The sequence below is a fragment of the Zingiber officinale genome, chromosome 3B, assembly GCF_018446385.1.
Source record: "Zingiber officinale cultivar Zhangliang chromosome 3B, Zo_v1.1, whole genome shotgun sequence".
NCBI lineage: Eukaryota > Viridiplantae > Streptophyta > Magnoliopsida > Zingiberales > Zingiberaceae > Zingiber > Zingiber officinale.
In genome coordinates, this window is record NC_055991.1 from 12,728,774 (window position 1) to 12,749,871 (window position 21,098).

At 37.2% G+C, this 21,098-nt stretch overlaps 1 protein-coding gene across 1 annotated transcript; it reads right to left on the reverse strand.

Moving 5' to 3' along the window:
- Positions 1–5,727: 5,727 nt before the first annotated feature.
- Positions 5,728–7,558, reverse strand: LOC122054690 (polyphenol oxidase, chloroplastic-like). Its single transcript, XM_042616129.1, has one exon. It carries the CDS (start codon positions 7,556–7,558, stop codon positions 5,810–5,812), a length of 1,749 nt encoding a protein of 582 aa, XP_042472063.1. The 3' UTR covers positions 5,728–5,809.
- Positions 7,559–21,098: the final 13,540 nt, after the last annotated feature.

Here is a 21,098-nt window from a genome sequence, read left to right on the forward strand (position 1 = left end):
AGTATGTGCTCTTAATCATAATATAATAACAAGCATGTATATTTAATATTTATTTCTTTGATTTATCAAAGGGTGAGGTTTAGCTCGATAAATTAATATGCCCGATAAGTTGGGAAATGATATTACTTATAGTATGTGTTGTTGATTATAGAAGGAATCTGTGTCCTAGTTATTTAGGTTGAGAATGTCCCCAAGAGGAGTTCATAAGGATTGTCATGTTAAACCCTGCAGGTGGACCTAGTCTAACATGACAATAAAGTTGGGTGGTACTACTCTTGGAGCTAGATATTAATTAAATGAGTTGTCAGTAACTCACTTAATTAGTGGACATTCGTAATCTTAAACACAGGGAGACTAATACACTCATGATAAGAAGGAGCTCATAATGTAATTTAAGATTGGTGCGGTAGTGCGATAATAACTCTCTAGTGGAATGAGTTATTATCGATGAACTTGAGTTGTGTGTTCGGGGCGAGCATGGGATACTCAAGCTCATCGGAAGGCCAAAACTAATTTCTCCTCTAGGTCCCTGTTGTAGCCTCAATAAAGCCTCAAGTCCATCCAAAGAAAAACCTATCTTGGTGTCCAAGAAGGGGCCGGTTCATTGTTTGGTGACCAAGCAATGACCGACCACATATTCTCTAGAAGTGGCCGGCCCTTGCCTTGGGTAAGGGGGCTGACCGCAATATTTAAATTAGGAAGGTTATTTTTGAATTTTTAAATTTCCTCAGATATTTACAATTTGTAAAAAGAGAGATTTTAAAAATTTATAAAATTTTCCTAATTTAAATTAGGCCACAAGGTTTTATAAGAGAGTTGTAAAATTTATAAAACTTTCTTTTAAAAAGAAATATTATTAGAGATGTTTTAAATTTTAAAACTTGGTTTTAAATTTTAAAACTTTCCTTTTAATATCCACATTAAAAAAAAGAGAGTTTATAAAATTTTATTAGAAGTTTTCTTCTTTTAAATTTTATAAAAAAATTTTCTTTCTTTCCCTTTTAATAAGTGGCCGGCCACCTTGCTTGGTGCCCAAGCAAGGGGCCGGTCAAATAATTAAACATCAACAAATAGTTGTTTAATTAATAAATCAATCTAGGATTGATTAATTAAAAGGAAAGAAAAAGAAAAAAATTAAAAGGAAATAGGAATGAGTCTAATTTTTTATAAAACTCTTTCCATAATTTTTCGTTGAGAAACTAATATAAAAAGGGGGGAAGGGGAGACCTTGAAAAACATAACAATTGATATTGTGTTGTTGGAGATCATCAAGTGGCCGGCCCCTCTCCCTCTCTTCCCTTTGTTCTCTTTTGCTCCTTTGTGGTGGTGGTAGCCGAATTCTAGAGAAGGAGGAGAAGCTTTCCGGGTGATGTTCGTCTTGAAGGATCGTCGCCCACACGACGTCTAAGAGGAGGCGAGGGATACGGCAGAAGATCTCGAGGTTTTTAGCATACAAGGAAGAGGTATAACTAGTATTTAATTTCCGCATCATACTAGTTAATTTTTCTTTGTATAAATACCAAATACAAGAGGCATCCGATTCTTGTTTTTCGAATTTAATTTCGATGTTGTGTTCTTTTTCTTTTTTCCTTGTGAATTGATTGCCCCTTTTGGTTAACCTAGAGTTATATAAGGAAATTAAATATTAACTTTCCTTAAAAGGCTTTGTCTAGTAGGTGGTGGTTGCTCCCATATCCAAGAAGGCCAAGTGCCTCGCCATGCAGTACTGGAAGCCAATTTTGGAATCCAATATTTAATTGAATATTAACCTAGGTGATTTGGATCAAACGTGTTAAGTTTCGCAGGAGATCCAAATCTAAACCTAAAAGAACATATAAGTTAAATTTGGAATCAAACGTGTTAAGTTCCGCAGGAGATACAAGTTTAACTTAAAAGAACACATGGTAGCTAAGAAAGGTTCAGATCACGTACAAAATTTTTGTACAGTGGAGCCATTGAATTTTTCGAGTAACAAACAACACTACAATACTTAGGTTCATCCCCGCTTCAAATTCACTAATACCATCCCTTTACAAAGGCAAAGGAGGAAAGCTCTTGCACTCACCTTGGGTTATGTATAATAAACTCTCCACTATCAAATACAATGAAATATAAAATTCAAGAAGAATTTAAGTTGAAGGTTTCATGCTCTTAGAGACCTTTGAGCACTTATCACTTAAGAATAGAATTTTTGTGCATTCTTTTTTCTTTTCTTTTTTCAAATCTCACTTACAGATAATATAATATGTTTCCCTACGACTCCCTTTTGTTCACATCTAGTCAACATAAAAGTCCTCAAATTCACTTAATGTATAGTTGAAAACTAATAGCTATATTGCTAGTTCATGGGATTTCATCATTAGTTGATTACCAAGCCTAGGGTTGTAACAAGTAACAAGTCAAGCCGAACTAAGTTTTATAGTATTTAAACTTGGTTGATAAGATAATCGAGTTAAGTCTAAAATAAATTAAACTGTTAAAATGATTGTTGGCTTAATTTCTTTTTTAAGAACTTGAGCTTGACTTGAATATGATTCGTTTAAATGTTATTGAAATTTCAATCAAGTTTTTTTATTATTTAAAATTTTTATATTTTAAATTTATTTTATTAATTATTAAGCTTGATAATATAAATTTATTTTTTTCATTTGAAAGTTTCTTTATTTATTTAGTAAGTTGATAAAAGTTTTATTAATAAACATCGTTTATAAATATTATTTACAAACATTGTTCACAAATATTTTTTATAAATATTGTTCACAAACATTGTTCACAAACGTTGTTCACAAACATTGTTCACAAACATTGTTCACAAACGATAATAAGCTGAACACATATGTATTCAAGTTTATTCATTTAGTTAAATAAGGTATTCATGCTTGTTCATTTAATAAGCTCTTACCAAGTCAAATATTAAACTTATTCGTTGATTCTGTCCGAAAGCTGAGAAAGTGGATGCTGGGGACGTGGTGCTCCTGCTGACCTCCGAAGGACTCCGCGCTTGCCTGCAACACAAACAACGTCAGTGCCGAGCCAGGAAAGGGATCCCGGCGATGACCCTCCAACGTTCAAGTAAGTTTCCGGCGAGGCAAGGAGCAAAGAAAACTATAGCGCAACTATAGAGATCGCGAGAAAAATATACCTCCGCCAATGCCTAGCCTCCCTTTATATAGGGCTCCTGTAACGTGTGTGCACGCTTCTTAAAGCGGGCACGCTGTCCCAAACCTTCCGTGAATAGTCATGTCAGTAAAGTGTCCCTAACATAGTACTTTAACGAGCCGAACATATCTCTGAAATGACAGTGGAAGCTTCCACCGTAAGATCTTCTGTCTGACTATGCCGCCCATCGGCGGCATGTTGAAGGATATCCCTTGGTGTCTGTTGCTCAGCCGAACGGGATGGGCGCTCGGCTGAGAGTTCCCTGTCCCAGTGTCCTTCGTTGTGGGGCTGAGCGGGGTGGTCGCTTGGCTGAAGTATCTGTTGTCTGGCTAATGAATCTACTACTTAGCCGAGCGGGATAGCCGCTCGATCGATACTTCCACTATCTGGTTGTTGCACGTGTCTAGACCGAACAGGATAGTCGCTCGGCTGTAGTAGCATTGTCCGCATGTGGTTCGCTCGGTCATAACTCTACTCTGCTTATCTGGTCATTGATGTAAGGCTGAGAGGGATAGTCGTTCATTCTTGTCTTGAGCGTCTTAGCTCAGTTAGTGGGCGAGCTAGTGATGATGTCAGATTGAGTCTTTTATATATCAGTTGGGCGAACCACTTGCCCGCTTGGCCTATGATAGAAAATGTTGACCGCCTTTAACTTTAATCTCCATTATGATAAATACCTTTCCCAAGATGAACCCTTTCTTATCACCGCATCCTTCATGAATTTATTTATAACTCTACACAAGTCTCCAATTGCTTAGAATCATATCTTATCCGATCAATTATTACTCAAATATAATTATTTGTTCGCCTAACCCTTATATTCAATCAACTCTGTAGTTGATTGACATGTTGTAGTTGACTTTAACGATTAGGTGATTAAACCCACGATCTCTCCTTCACTTAGCTTAAATCTTAGGGGTGCTTGATTGGATGGTATGGGAAATGAGGAATGGGAAAGGAATGAAATATTGGTGTTTGGTTTGGGTAATTAATGGTGGGTCCCATGGGTTCATTCCTCCAAACATGGGAATGAGCCATTACATACCATTTTGGGGGGTATGGAAACCTTTCCATTCCCATTCTTGACTTCTATCATACTCTTTCACATTCCCATTCCCATTCCCCTCTAGGGACCAAGTACCCCCTTAGACTTATAAAAGATATATATAGCTCGGGGTAATGGTGCAATCATTAAGCCTTTCAATAAATAATTAAGGGATTATGATTCAAATCGGTACATTGCAAGAGATTTTTTCCTCCAATGATAAGTGAACTTAAATTTGATGATCATTTGAATAGGTCTTTATACTTTCTGATTAATCTTAGTGATTGATAAAAAATTTTATGGAGTATCATCTTCAAAATTAATCGATTAGATATATGAATTACTTTAAAAAATATATAAAGATTTATATAAAGTCACCAAGCTAAGTTAGCAAAGAACAACTTAGGCCAAGCAGTCCGCAGTCCCTTGGTTTAAGGTGTCACACCAAATCATTAGGCAACTTACTTTTACCTAATCATCACACGTCATCTTTAATGATTTTGTCTAATGCTAAAGACAAATTCAAAGATTACATTTGCAATCAAAATCTCTCATGCTCCAAGTCTTCAATATCCTCAATCTAGGTCACCAAGTCATTGAATGCACTAAACTCAAGCTAACTCTACGTAGTCTGACTAACACTTGCCATTGAGTTTGCAACTCCATACTCAATGCCCTAGAATCCATGTCGTTTTAGGTCGTCAAGCCATTTAAATATCAAGATCCTCAAGCTCGTTTCATGTCATCTAATTATTCCAGATCACTAATCCAGCCATCAAGTAAAAAAAATCAACTCAACCACTCCAAGTTAACAATTAAGCTCGGCCATGAAACAATATTAAGTCCTTGCACACTTAATACATACATCATCCCATTGTGAAACACATCAAAATAGTATAGTCGAATTTGAGCACACAAAAGCATTGTTTTCTTCAACAAAAATTACTAAACGAATCAAAATATTTTGAAATGAAAAAGGATAAGACCAAATTTGAATTCCTTACACTTCTAGGGATATATGATCTTATTTTTAGATTTTAAAATGTTTTGGTTAATCTAATACTTTTAGTCAAAATTGTTAGATAGACACAAATATTTTAAAATTAAAAAATGAGATTACTTTTGATTTTTTTTTTTTTTTTACAATTTTAAGAACATATATAGATTTGGTCTTATATATATATGTACTTTGGAACAAAAATTTGATCTTTATTTCAAAATATTTTAGTGTATCTAATAATTGCAATATATATACTTACAAAGACTATGACCTAATCTATATAAAATTTTCGCTTTACGTTTCACCTCATCTTTTCAATTTTACATTATATTCATCTCATTTTTCTCATTCTTTTTAATCATCTAACGCCGTGTATATTTTTAAAATATAATTTTAGGCTATATTTAAAGACGAAAATAAATTTACGTCACTAATATTTTCAACATCTACTTGTTTTTTAACGTGAATTGTCTATAACTCGCTAATTATTAGATTTTGTACTAATCCTAAGAAATCCAACAATTTTATCAGCATATTTGATTAGATCCGTAGCCGATGAATCGTCCTTATTTATTGTGACTCTTGACTGTCGTCGTCGCTTCCATTCACTTTGAGAAGTCAATGGCGATGCCACCCACCGAAACCTTCCCCTTTCCCGCCCTCGGCACGATCGTCACCAGCACGCTCTCGTCCTCCTCCGCGCCGATGTCTTCCAGCAGGTCAGTGATCCCCACGCGAAGCCTAGTCCTCACTTTCTTCTCCTTCTTGCTGTGCTTATGCTTGTGCGGCACGTTCACGAAGCTGCCGGCGAACTCGCTCTCGCCGGGGCTCACCCCCTCCGTCGCGTTCACGAGCACGTCGAACTTGATGAAGTTGTCGCGTTCGTACTCGATGCCCTCCACGATTAGCACCTCCTCCTCCTCCTCCTTCTCCTTCCCACTCCTCGATACCTTCGGCCTCCTCACCGAGAAGCTCACCGGCGCTTTCAGCACCACCGGGAACCGCCCCGCCTCCGCGGTAGCAGTACTGCTGGATCTCTCCAGATTTCTCGGCGAAGCTGACGCTTTCTTCGCCGGCGTCGGCGGTGTTCTCAGCCATGGGATTTCCACGTCCTGGTACGAGTAGCGCAGCCACTCAGGTTCAAGGCTGTCCTTGATCGTGACGCGGACCAACTCGGCGTTCTCGTCGTAGAAGAGGAAGGTGGCGTCGAGCCAGTCGTTGTCGTCGAAGTCGAGGCGCCGTCCGCCTACCTTCTTCCACAAGTACCACATGCGGTCGACGTTGGCGTGGTGTGCGAAGAAGATGGGGTCGCGCGCCGCCGAGTAGAAGTTTCCCATGTCCTCTCTGTTCGGCTGAGTCGAGTCGCCGGTCCAGGTGTGAACCGTATTGTGCGGGGTGTTCTCCAGAGAGCCGGCGCCGGGGTTGGGCTCGTCGCCGGCGCGGTAAGCCGAACCCAGGAACAGAAACGGCGTCTTGCCGCCGGAGATCACTTGGCGGTACATGATCTTGAGGTTGTGGTCGACTTGCCGCGCGTAGGAGAAATCCGGCTCGGTGCCGTTGAAGTCGAGGTCGACGAGGGCGGGCGGCTGATGCCGGGCGCCGCGGAAACTGACGTAGAGCGGCGACGACGGGTCGGTGTAGATGGAGGGCATCCTCATGCCGCCGGGGGCATCCCAATTCCAGAAGGGAAGGGCGAAGGTATCGTCGCCGATGAGTTTTCCGAGGATCCTCTCGTGGAAGTGGAGGTAGAAGCGGTGCCAGGGGAAGAAGAGCCACGAATTATGGACTTGGATCTCCAGGTCGGGGAATCCAATCTGGTCGTAGGCTCCGTCGCAGTAGGCGCAGTGGACGTTGGCCTGCTGAGTGAAGTTGCGAGGGTCGTCCGCCGGCAACGCCTTCATCAGCTCGACGGCCTTGGTGTACCTAGCCAGGTAATCAGCATCGACAAGGTGGGCGGCCGGGCGGACGCGGAGGGGCGACGACCGCCGCGGGAGCTTGAAGTCTTTAATGGCCTTGGAGTAGGAAGAACAGCAGTCGACGGGAGTGGCGCCGGGGGGAAGAACGGCAGGGCCGCACTTCGAGAAGTCCGGCACCTGGATCGGTCTGGCGAGGGCGGCTGGATTGCTGTCGATCCCAAGGCCGCCGGAGGCGGCAGCAGCAGCTCCGCAGAGGCCGACGAGCACGTCGCGGCGGTCGAGCGTGAGCTCATGCTCATCGCTTGATTCGCATGCAATCAGTACTGAACGTTGAAGTCGTCGTCGTCTAATTAAAGGACTTTGGGCTGCGAAGGCGCATGCAAAGGAGTAGTTGCTATTGGCAGTGGGATGAAGAAATAATTGAGAAAGGCTACCCATTGCAATTAATCAATTGTTGTGTGTATGTCACCTTAATTAAGCTCTATATATAAGATTTTGGGGGTAAGTTATGGTGCCGGGACTATAGTGCAGTGGTGAAGAAATTCAATATAAGTATCTCTATGATACTCATGGTTCGGGGTTTTTAGCCACTCGTCATAAGCGGCTTCTTTATTTTATTTTAGTGGTCAGTGAAAATTTTTGTAGGGCTAGATCAATTACTCAGACTCGACGTTAGTCAGTCTAGTTAATTATCATTTTTTTTTAGTAAGTATAGTAATTATGCGAGCTATCGAGAATGAGAAATTGAGGAGAAGACACGAAGATAATTCAAAATAAATAAAGAGAAACTCATCATTTGTCAAAAAAAATTATTAAAATTTGGTTAATAGAGGATGAATTATCAAACAACTAACGTTTTGTTCTTTCTTAGGAATCAAAATGGGAATGAGAATCATAATATTGTGAAATGAGAATGGGTATGAGCATGAATATCACTCTTAAAAATAATGTTTGGTCAGTTGAATATTTTTATTAGAATAAACTATTTTTTTTTATACTTAGAGAAAAATAAAAGAAAAAATTAGATATGAGAGAAAGTTGAAAGTGAGAGAAAAATATAATGATAGAGAATGATTAGAGAGAAAGTGTGATGAGAGGATGTGTTATGAGAAAAGAAAGTGTGATGGGAGAGAAAAAGCATGACGAGAGAGAAAGTGTGATGGAAGAGAATGAAGAGAGATAAAGTGTAATGAGAGGAATTGAGAAAGAGAAAGTATGATGAGAGAGAATGTGTAATAAGAAAAAAATGAGGAAGGAGTGTGATAGAAGAGAAAGCATGATGAGAGAAAAAATATGATGAAAGATAAAATAAGGAGAGAGAGTGTATGATGGGGGATATTGAGAGAGAAGGTATGATGAGAAAGAATAAGAAGAGAGAAAGTGAAATGAAAAAAAAAATCGGACAAATATATTAAGGGATCGAATTTTTATCCCAAACTTAATTCTCATTCTCATTCTATTAAAACTCAAGGGAGGAGACGAGTTTCATCAATACCCAAATTTTTGGATTTCATTTCAAAGTTTTAATTTCATTCCCCTCAACCAAACACAAAATTTGGAAATAAATGTATTACCACATTCTCAAAGCCCAAAACCAAACACCACCTAAAATTATTTATGTAGACTTTAGACCCTAAAAATTAAAAAAGAAAAGAAATCCTAATAGATAAACCTAAATTTTTATCTTGTAAAGAAAGGAAGGAAAGAAATTCTACTGGAAAAAAATTCATAAATACTATAAAAATAAAAATTATTAAAAATAGTAAAGAATATATTCGGAGGCTCCGAAAAGAACCTAAATAGTACTTTTTGGATAACAGTTACGGATTCTTCGTAACAAATGTAAATCTTTATAAAAAAAATTTAAAAATATAGATTTGCTACCTTAGCAGCTCTCTTAGTGTTAGCCCTACGGGTATGGAGGGAGGTAAATGTAGATACACAAGTGTTAGGTGCATTGTGGGGTGACGATAGGTCGTTAGTTCCTGGGAATCGACCTCTGACTATTACACTAAAAATATCATGCGTCGACCATCTGTACTACATAATAGGACTAAATCTTTAAAATTTAAAAGATCATAATGGATTGATCCTTGGTCAGAATTGTTCATAGTCTTCCTATTACATAGTGCATGAATTGTAAATTGTTAGTCCCTTTGGGGCGGTGCTGTGGTTGAGGCATGGAGTGTTATCATATAAAGTCTTAGGATTGAAGCTCGGCGTATCCGAGTATGTCCTCCCTCATGTCTTGCCACTTGCACTAATGGTTAGTAGTCATCAATGATTTATCTTCTCCGTGTTAACCTAGGGATGAATTAACGGGGGTGCTGGAGTGAACTAATCATCTTTTACCATATGAATTGTAATTGTTAGGGTTACGTGTGGTGCACGATCAGCTTTGAGAAATTTTGTCTTGCTTGATGCATAAGTTTCTTTGGAAAGGGAAATGCGTGAATATCTTGGAAGTCAGGTAGATTAGAATCTGGCCCCAAGTCAGTAAAAGAAATTAAAGTGACTACTTGAGGCCTGCCTGTCAAGTGTTCTACAGATACACATGCCTCTTGGAGAATAATTTGAAGAGACTGTATATTACTTTTTTCTAGGTTACTTACAGATACTTGAGAAGTTCATTCAATTTTTCTAGCTTGAAAAATGATTTTGACCTAGCTATATATTCAGATTCTAAACAAGTCTTTTAGTTTAATTCTCTTCTCTGGTGGATCAGTGAAACTGTTTCGCATTGGAAAACTGATTGTGGCACTTTTTTCCCGTGTTGAGCATTCTGGTTTCCCATTTCGCTCTGGTTGTTGCTCTACCGAATAAATCTTGACGCATCGATAAAATTACTAACATGTGATCTGAATTTGAATCACAAAATTAGTCTCATGTAAAATAGGATAAAATTGCATATAAGAAATTCTTTTTGGGGATCCCACGCTACGGAAATTTGAACTGCCCTATGTTGTTCTGTAGAATCATTCATGGATCCAGATCGTAACCACACTGAAATTCAGTAAATATCTCAGTAATCTAATGCAATGAGGCTAGAGAGAGAGAAAACAAAGAGAGAGATGATTGGTTAACGTTAGGTAGCACATATACTTCCCTTCTTAGTTCCAATATTGAACAATGAATGGTAGTTTGAGGTCTCTTAGTTTTCTATCCATTCCATTAATAAAATTTTGTCCCAAGATTAATTAAAGAATATTGCTGTCTCATCCATTCCATTTCAGACTCTTTAGTTGGTGAAGACCTTAGAATTTATTGGGAAAGCCTTATGTCTTAAATTTGTTCCAAATGTAAGTGATTGAGGGCTTTCATTGTTATTAAGGAGCGGTAGGTCATATGACCGGAATTGTATTGAATGATATTAATTTGTAATTTTGACTCACCATGGGAATCTAATTTGAGCTCATTATTCTAGTGTTGCATGGTCAAACTTTGGGAAATAAAGAACTCGGAAACTTAATTAATATGGATGACTAGCTTTAATGTACCCTACATCACTAAAAAAAATAAACTTTAGCAACAAAATTATCCATCGCTAATCAATGACTAATTGAATATAACAACTGATTAACGATTGATTATTACCGTCGTTGACATCAATTAGCGACGGAATTAAATAATCTGTCAGTACTTAGAGACGAAATTAAATTCCGTCTCTATATTTAGCGACGGGATTAAATAATCCGTCTCTAATTTTAGTGACGAAATTAAATAATCCGTCATTACATTAGAGATGTCAATTTATTAATCCTATAGAGACGAATATTAAAATTCGTCTCTAATTAGCGATGATTAATTTAATTTTGTAGCTAAATTCATTAGCAATGTCATTATAACATAGCCAAGATTTGCGACAGAATAATTAAAAAGCATCACTAATTAGAGACGAATAAATAAATGATTATCTCTATTTATCGTAACATTTTTAAATTTCATATACAAATAATAGCTATAGATTTTAATATTTCGTCGCTAATGAAAAATAAAATTTTAAATATCTGTCGTTAATTATCATAACTTTTTAAATTTCATATGAAAAGATAGCGACATAACATTAAATTTTGTCGTAAATTAGCGACGGAATTTTAATATTCCGGCGCTAATTATCAAATTTTCCAACCATCATATATATATATATATATATATATATATATATATATATATATATATATATACCCTGCATACCCGTTCAGTGGATACTCCTGGGCAACTCTCATAGGTCCGGGCGTCCAAAGTCATCCCAGGCACCCAGAGTCACTCCCGGGCATACTTCGGGCACTCAGAGAGTTACTCCTGGATGTCCAGACTTGTGAAGGTCACCTAAGAATATAAACCAAACGGATATGCACGGTAACAAACATATTTATATATATATATATATATCTCGAAATCATGATTTTCAAACATATTTTCAAAAAAAACAAACATAACACATTCATAAACACATGCATTACACATTCACAAACATAATATTGACATTCACAAACACACGCATTATAAGATTCACAAAACTGAAATTCAACAAAATGATACATTTACAAAATGAAAAGTATTAAACTCAAGCTAAACAAGTATCAAATTAATCCAATAATAAAATAAAAATAAATATCCAGATATCTCAAATAAAGTATAATACATTTGAATCTAATAATGTGAAATATAATACCTCCTAGCGAAGATAATCCAATCCAAAACTAACTAGTAATATTCGATTCTGCCAAAAATATAATATGATGGGTTATTAATAAAACAAGGAATAAACTAGTATACATCATTAGAATTATGACTAACATATTAAATTTAATAATATCAAAACTATTTCATACCTGAATACTAGTTTGGATATCTGTTGATGGTGATGTATAGAATAGATCTGTAATATTCCTGAAAAGATATAATACACTTAGCGATGCATCTAATATGAAAATCAATAGATATATTTTGCATGTTTCATAAATAATAAATAAAAAAAGAAAAATAAATGATCAACACACCTCTGGGAATCTATTGATCAGTATGGCCCTGAGGGTCCTGAGTCTCTTGAGAGTCAAAATGATGCTGCATTTGAGTCATCCGAGCTATGAATTCTTGCATTTCCCATCCAATTTTTGTTGGTACAATCAATATTCAGGGTTTTGATATTTGATAATGTACCTAAGTCTAGTCAGTTTGACCAAGGGTGGATCGAAACAGGACTTGATGAAGTCCAGTCATGACTAGATGATATGTGAGAAGTCTACTAAATGACTAGTCCTAACTGGAGGTTAGACAAGGGTAACTCCTAACTGTAATTTAGGCAGGTGAGAAGTCTACTGAGTAACTAGTTCTAATTAGAGATTAGGCAAGGGGAAGTCCTGGTAAATGAAGCCAAGTAGTTGATGTTATGTTTGAGAGATGTCTTAAAGCAATTGCCTTATGGTTTGTATTATTTATTTTGATAAATAAATATTCACTAGTTGAGTGTACACTGCTTGTGTATTTGAATGGTCTTAAACTCACTTAATGAATGTTCATAATACGATTCATAGTATGAGAGAACTTGTGATTGAATTACAACTAGTGAGTGTCTCTACATATATAATTATGGAAGTATTGAAACATTCCTTAGTCAATGAATTGATATATTCGGACATCATCAATTCTGTAAGACTAGCACGAGTTATACTTGATCTAATCAAACAGCTATTACTCACTAGCTTAAGACATTAGAATATTGAGAGTTAAACGTGGATGCTAATTATGATAGCTAGTTCATTTGATTGATCTACTGTAAGACTTTATATGATTCTCTACATATATGGATATATCTGTGAAGTACTTACTGTAGCTCAAGTGTAAGTTTCCTTCAACTTGAGGTATTCAAGTCACCTTGGTCATGGAGGCTTATACTTTGACATCTTAAGTAAAGCATCTCTTTGGAGATGTGGATTCGAGATGATTGTGTTGGATCAAGACGCGCTAGAGGGGAGAAGGTGAATAGCGCTCGTGGCTTTCACTTTTCGGTTTAAAACTTATCGAATAACGCAACGGAATAATAAAGAAACAATGCACAAAAGTACACCAGCAAACACAGGGATTTATTTGGTTCGGAGCCTGTGGCGACTCCTACTCCAAGGCCCACGCTCATTGAGCGTTTACTTTGGGCAACAACTATAATCGCGTAAAAGGTTACAAGAGATTATTACAAAACTGTATTGAAAAAGCTATACCGACAACAAGGAATAGAAACTTCGCGGCTTCGGGTTGTTGAGGTCTTGTTGTAGCTCAGCCAGATCGTCTCGTTAGCAGTGCGTTGAAGAAGGATTGTCAAAACTATGTTATCCTTTGCTGCTGGTCGAGACTGCCATATAAAGGTCATTGAGGGCGCCTTCAAGCCTCTTGAGGGCGCCTCCATTACTGGCGGATTCGCAGCGTAGATGAGCTTTGACTCCTTCGCAGCCTATCCACCTGAGGGCGCCTCTGATGCCCTTGAAGGCGGCTCCAAGACCGTCCGAGGCGCCTCAGCACTTCATGAGGGCACCTCCAGCTCTGTTGCGCGCACTCCCCAGCTCTTGCACGCGAGGTGCCTCCAAGCTCCATGGAGGGCACCTCGGGTACTGTTCATCCGAGGTAAATCACGTTATTTTGTCCCTGCAAGATATGTTAGTCCCAAAAGATCAAACATACCCTGCAACACAAAGTTAACACATAATAATAACATAAATATGAATATCTGACAATCACCAGACTATCCGGTTCTGACTTCGGATTTTCTACCAGAAATCCTAGATCGAACCGACGTCTATTGTTCTCTCATCAGGGAACGCGTCTTCACCTACTCCACTCAGGAGAATTTACCTGTTGCCAGTTGATCCTCCAGACTAACTGGACTTTTGCTCAGCGCTCAAAGCTTCTAGTCTTCATGCTGGAAGTCCGCTCCACAACCCGTCCAGACTTCCACCCGGTTCGCAACACCAGGATTTCAACCTAGGGTTACCACCCCCTAGGTTTTTGCCCGAAGCTCTCGACCCACTAAGACTTTCCGCCTAAGGTTACCACCCCCTAAGACCTAGGATTACCGCCCCCTAGAGTTTTCCCTTTGCATAATCGCAGCTAGGACTTTTCTTCACCTAGGGTTACCACCCCCTAGGACTTAGGGTTACCACCCCCTAGGGTTTTTCATCTGCCTAACCGTAGCTAGGACTTTTGCCTAAGTACACTTAGGACTTTCCTGCAAACTCATTCAAGCATTTTAGATAACAAAATAACTTAACTTTGAACCATTTGCCATAATCAAAACACAGGTTCGATCGTCAGATGTTTCCCACACCAACAATCTCTCCCTTTTTTATTATGGCAACACGGTTCAAAGTTAAGTAAAAATATAACAAGCAATAAATAAAGAAATTTAAACATGAGCATTAATTTGCTTAATTTTTGCATAATTGTGACTTTTCTCTCCCCCTTTGTCATAAATAAAAATAATTTAAAATTATAATTTAAAAATAATTTAATTATGATTTTAAAAATAATTAACATTTTAAAATTAAAAATATTTTGAAATTAATTAGGTTGACTTAATTGAATTAATTAATTTGATTAAGATGAATTGATTTAAATTAAATAAGTTAATTGAATAATCTGAATTTTACCTAAGTCCATCTCGCCCTTTTCTAAATTATCAAGCAGGGAGCCTTATAGATTTTAAAAGCTCTCTTGGTCATTTTCCTAAGTAAGACTCGCAGGTTGGAATGTTTTCCACCACCAATGAACCCAAAAATTCATTGGCTATTATCCTTTGAATCCTACTCAAGATAATATGACCTACCCTTAGATGTCAAAGATATGATTGATTCATTTCCGAAAGTTATTTTCTCGTAGAGTTAGAAGATTTCCATTTATTGCATCGTGAGAGTTATTGGATTTTAAATTGTCAACCAACATACCAGAACAAATAACTTTCCTATTTTCTTGATAATAACTTTGTTACCAAAATAGACAGAATATCTATTCTTTAATAGTTTAGAAATCGAAATCAAAATCTTTCTAAACTTAGTACATAAAGACAATTTCTAAAAATCCATGTTTTATTCCTATTAAAGGATAAACATCTCCCACTGCAACAACTGCTATATTTGCAGCAGTGCCCATGTAGACGGTATTTTCCCTTTCATATAGTTGTCAGGTTTCTTGGAACCCTTGCAATGAATTGCACAGTGGCTCTCGTATCTACACACCAGGTACCGGTAGATAACACCACTAAACATGTTTCAACAACTAATGAATTAAATACACTTTTATTGTTCTCATTTCTGAGAGGACAGTCCACCTTAAAGTCCAAGTTTTATTTCCAATCATTATAATTAGGCTCACTAAGTCTGTTGTCTTTCTAAGAGGATTGAAAACCTAAGAATCACAAAATATTTAGTCAGGACTTTAGAATTTAAAATAATATTGATTGCTCAAACAATATCATTTAAATTCACCAACACCTCAAACACCGTGAATATTGTATGCCACGATAGTGTGGACGTATACAAATTTGAACATTTGTAAGAGGAGGGTTTTACTCATTAATTATCTTATTAATCTTTCTTTATGACAAATAAAATTACCTCAAACACCGTGAAATTTGTATGCCACGATAGAGTGGACGTATATAAAATCAAACATGTGTAAGAGGGGGCTTTAATTTTATTATCTTGTCAACCTATCTTTATGACAAATTAATAGTTGGTTTTCCTTGGGTCACACAAATAATAGCAGTGACTCCGATGAGGAGGATATTATTAAATGCGCCTAAGTGTATACCATTACTTGATACTAAGTCCATTAAATAAGATTGTGCCCCTTCCGATGGGGAAGATCACACGCTCCTAATTAATTTCCTATAATCATCCAAAATGGAAGTTTGATCTAGTGATCCGCAAACAAACTCATCCAATGGGGAGGGAGGCACTCAGAGCCACCACGCAAGTTTGTCACATCACTTATAAACCAGTAATGGAGACCGTGGAATCTATCTACTAATCTCTCTCCCACTTAGTTATTTAAGGTGAGGAATTTTAACCTAGCAAGCATACATCACATGCACACACACATCACAATAAATAAAAGCAATAAATATGGAAATTAATTTTTCAACTATTATGGCTTCTTCCATCACTGTCCTTCGCGTGCTGCCAACCCTAGGGTTCATGCCGTCCGGTCCATCGAGTTTCCTTTTCCGCTGCGCCTCTGGTCCTCCAATAGCACCACACCTCGCAAGGATACGATTCGCGACAGAAATAAAATTTTACATATATCGATCCTATATTCCACAAGGGAATGTACATGAGGTCTAGATCGAACAAAAAAGTAAAATCCTAGGGCTAATACAACTCCTGTTGTATTAGTTAAATACAATCATGCACACACAATAAAATGCCCTTGACATGTCCAAGGGTTCAATCATATACAATAACTATAAGTTATAATAGTTGGAGCCTACAACCACAAAGTTAGCACATCCTACTATTATCCTGCCTAAATTATGTATGACATGTGCATAACTAAATTGAAAACCAAACACACAGAGACAAACCCTAGCTCTGATACCAATTGTCGGTTAGTCCTAGGAAGATCGTATCGGTTCCACTGTATAAAAATTTTGTACTAATGTCGAACCTTTCCTAACAACCTATTGTGTTCTTTAGAAATTAAATTCAGAATCGCAAACGGAACTTAACATTATTGATTCCAAATTTAACTTATTTGTTCTTAATGGTTTAGACTTGGATCACAAATGATGCTTAACATTATTGATCCAAATCCACCTATGTTATAAATTTAATTAAATATTAATTTCTAAAATTGACTTCCAGGTTAAACATGGCAAGACACTAGGCCTTCTTGGATATAGGAGCAACCACCACTTCCTAGACAAAGCCTTTTAAAGAAATTTAATATTTAATTTCCTTATAACACTCTAAGTTTAACCAAAAAGAACAATCGAATCACAAATTCGAAAAACACAAAAAAAAAAAAAAATACAAACTCGAATCACAAATTCGAAAATCTAGAATCATATGCCTCTTGTGTTTGGAATTCATACAAAGAAAAACTAGTATGATGCAGAAAATAATTACTAGTTATACATTCCTTTGCAAGTAAACGACCTCTTGATCTTCTACTGTATTCCTCTTCTAATCTCGGACGTTGTGTAGGCAACGACCTTCCGAGACGAGAACCACCAAGCTCCTTCTTCACCAAGCTAGTTTCGGCCATCACCAAGTCTCCAAGAGATGTAGAGGTTCGGCCACCACCACCAAGCTCCAAGGGATGCTAGAAACAAAGTCTCATTTTCCTCCTTCTTCTCCAAGCAAGATCCGACCACCTTCCAAGCTCCAAAGGATGAAGAGGTTCGGCCAAGGAGAAGAAAGAAAAAGGAGAAGGAAGAACTAGAAGGGCCGGCCACACCAAGGAAGAGAGGAGGAGAATAGAATAGAGTTGTTACCTCATGAAGGCACCCCTACCCCCTCTTTTATATTCTTTGGTCTTGGCAAATAAGGAAAATTTAAATAAAAACTTCCTTATTTTCTTTGCCAATGAAAGGAAAACTCAATCAATTAAAAACAATTTCCTTTTCTTATCTCAACATGGCCGGCCACCTTATATCTCCAAAAAGGAAAGTTTTAATCACAAGAATTAAAAACTTCCTAATTTGTTTCCAGAAATTTTTAATAAAAATTTCTCTATTAATTTTTTCCTTCGTGGTTGGTTATAAAAGGAAATTTTTATAAATTAAAATCATTCTTTTAAACATGTGGTTGATTTCCAAAAAGGAAAGTTTTCTCTAAAATTAAAATCTCCTTTCAATCTACAAATAAGGAAAGATATCAAATCTTTTTTTAATCTTTTGTAGAAACTTATAAAAGGAAATATTTAATTTTAAAACTCTCTTTTTAAATCATGAACATGGTTAAAAAAAAGAAAAGTTTTATCAAAATTAAAATCTTCCTCTCAATCTACAAATAAGGAAAGATATCAAATCTTTTCTTAATCTTTTGTAGAAAACTATAAAAGGAATGATTTAAATTTTAAACTCTCTTTTAAAACCATGGAATCCACATAAGAAAAATTTAAAAACAAAAATATTTTAATTTGCTTAGGGCCGGCCATACCATGCTTGGGCTCTAAGCATTGGCCGGCCCCAAACTTGGCTCAATCTTTGGGTCTTGGCCTGCCCTAGCTTGGGCTCCAAGCTAGCTTAGTCGGCCACCAAAGAGTGGGTAAGAAGGTGGGTATAATTTTCTATATACAAGAGGCTATGATAGGGACCAAGAGGAGGAATTAGTTTTGGTCTCCCGATGAAATTAAGCTTCCCGTGTTCGCCCCGAACAATCAACTTAATTTCATCAATAATAATTCATTCCACTAAAGAATTATTATTGAACTACCGCACCAATCCCAAATTATATTTTTGGGCTCCTTATTATGAGTGTGTTAATCTCTCTGTGTTTAAGATGTCGGATGTCCACTAATTAATTGAGTTACTGATAACTCATTTTAATTAATATCTCAGTCCAAGAGTAGTATCATTCAACCTTATCGTCATGTCGGACTAAGTCCGCCTGCAGGGTTTAACATGACAATCTTTATGAGCTCCTCTTGGGGATATTATCAACCTAGATTACTAGGACACAGTTTTCTTCTATAATCAACAACACACACTATAAGTAATATTATTTCCCAACTTATCGGGCCTATTGATTTATCGAGCTAAATCTCACCCTTTGATAAGTCAAAGAAATAAATACTAAATATATGTGCTTGTTATTATATTAGAATTAAGAGCACACACTTCCATAACAACTAAGGTCTTGTTCTTTTATCAAGTCAGTATAAAAAGAACTTACCTTAAATGTTCCAGCTCAATACACTCAGAGTGTATTAGTGTAATTTTATAGTCAAGATAAACTAATACCAAATTACACTATGACTATAACAATGATTTATTCCTAACCATCTTAGTCATGAACTACTGTTTATAATTTATAAGGAACTGATAACATGATCTTCTGTGTGTGACACCACACACCATGTTATCTACAATATAAATTAATTGAACAACTGCACTTAAATGTAGACATTTGACCAATGTGATTCTTTATTTCTAAAATAAATGTTTACAAAAAACTAGGCTTTTAGCATACACTCTAACAAGGGCCTCGATTGGCAGGGAGGTAAGCGCAGGTCTGGATTTACCAGGATTGACCGAATGGAAAATGCAGGGCTGAACATGCAGATCTGGATTTACGGGGTGACAAACACAAACTAGGGAATGCAGGTATGTGCTCACAGGTCAAGGTTTGCAGGTACGGGGACCTAATCCAGGGTTGGCGGACCTGGGTGGCCACGCGCTATACGACAATCAAGCCAGGGAATCGTAACAACTTGTCAGAGAATAATCACCACATGTCAGGGACTATGCTAACGGTCTAGGGCTCATTGCCCCCCGATCCCTCCTTCGGCCTATAGAAAGATGTCACGTGTCATTCACCGCCAAGCAAATCCTGACACCCGACATTCCCTGACACTCGTCAGATTCCAGAAGTACCCACTGCCATATAAAAAGGGAGGTTTTTTCCCTTACGTAGGTACGCTCACTCATCTTTTCACATTCGGCCTTTACTTTTCGTCCTTTCATTTCACTGTACTTCTGAGGAAAAAATACCTGACTTGAGCATCGGAGGACCTGATCCGGGAACTTTTTCCCTGGTTCTTGGTCTCTAACGCCCGGGGTGCTTGTCTGAGTGTGCGCAGGAGACCCCCACCTTGTCGTCCTTGTCATCGTCTTCTGTCATCCTCCCGCGGTATCCCTTGCAGGAAGTACAGCGCCTACAACGCGTCTCAACGACCCCCGTCAACGTCGACGACAGCACAGCCGGCCTCCGTCTGACTCAACTTCCGGACGGGATCATCCGGCATAACTTATGACCTATCGAATTTAAGCTAGGTCAGTCATCCCTTAAACTCGATCTACTATTTGCCAATTGGACATATATAATAGATGTCTTAGCACCTAAATGGAGCACTTGGTCCTTTGGGTCCGACCGAATCTTTGGTCGGTCGTCCTCGTACTGAAAGTCTTAGTGTTGGGCGAGAAGCAATAGTCCTATTGAGGGAGACCGGTTGACTGCCACCTTCTTTTGACTTAAACTGCCACCTCACTTTGACCTTGACTTCCATGTCACTTCTACGTCTAACCGTAACATTTCGTATCATGTGCTATTTTGAAAAATAAAACTCCACGAAAAAATCAAACCAAAATATCAAGGAAAGTAAAGCAAAAGGAATAACAATAGCAATTGTGACACGGAGAAAAGAGGAAGAAAAGCACATTTTTCTCCTTAGGGGTGTAAATGAACTAAGCCGCTCATGAGCTATTCGAAGCTTGATTCGATAAAAACTGATTTGAGCTCGTTTAATGAGACTTGTTAAGATAAATAAACCAAGCTCAAGTTTCACAATATTCGACTTGTTAACTCATGAACATATTCGTTAAGCTCATGAATCAACTTTTAAATAAAAATAATAATAATTTTGATATTAAATTTATAGATTTTACATTCTATTTATAAAATATATTTTATAGACAAATATATTAAATTTATTTATTAGAATAAAATTATAAATTTTAATAAAAATATTATAATTTTCCCTAAATATATAATTGAATTTTTAATAAATATTTCAATTTACAATTTATATTTATTAAGTTCGTTTAGGTTCGATAAAAACTCGAATAAACTCATGAGCCATGAATATATCCGTTAAACAAAATTCGAGTTCGACTCGATTATAAATGAAACAAACTCAAACATTAAAGAATTCAACTCAACTCATCTCAATTACACTCCTATTTCTCCTCATCATTATCATCCTCATCATTCAACAGTGATGAGGAAGTACAAGTAACGGATACGGTAAAAGAGGATAAAAGAAAAAT

Excerpts from the sequence above, each read along its gene's own strand:
- LOC122054690 (XM_042616129.1), bottom strand. The coding sequence starts at position 7,558 with ATGGGTAGCCTTTCTCAATTATTTCTTCATCCCACTGCCAATAGCAAC.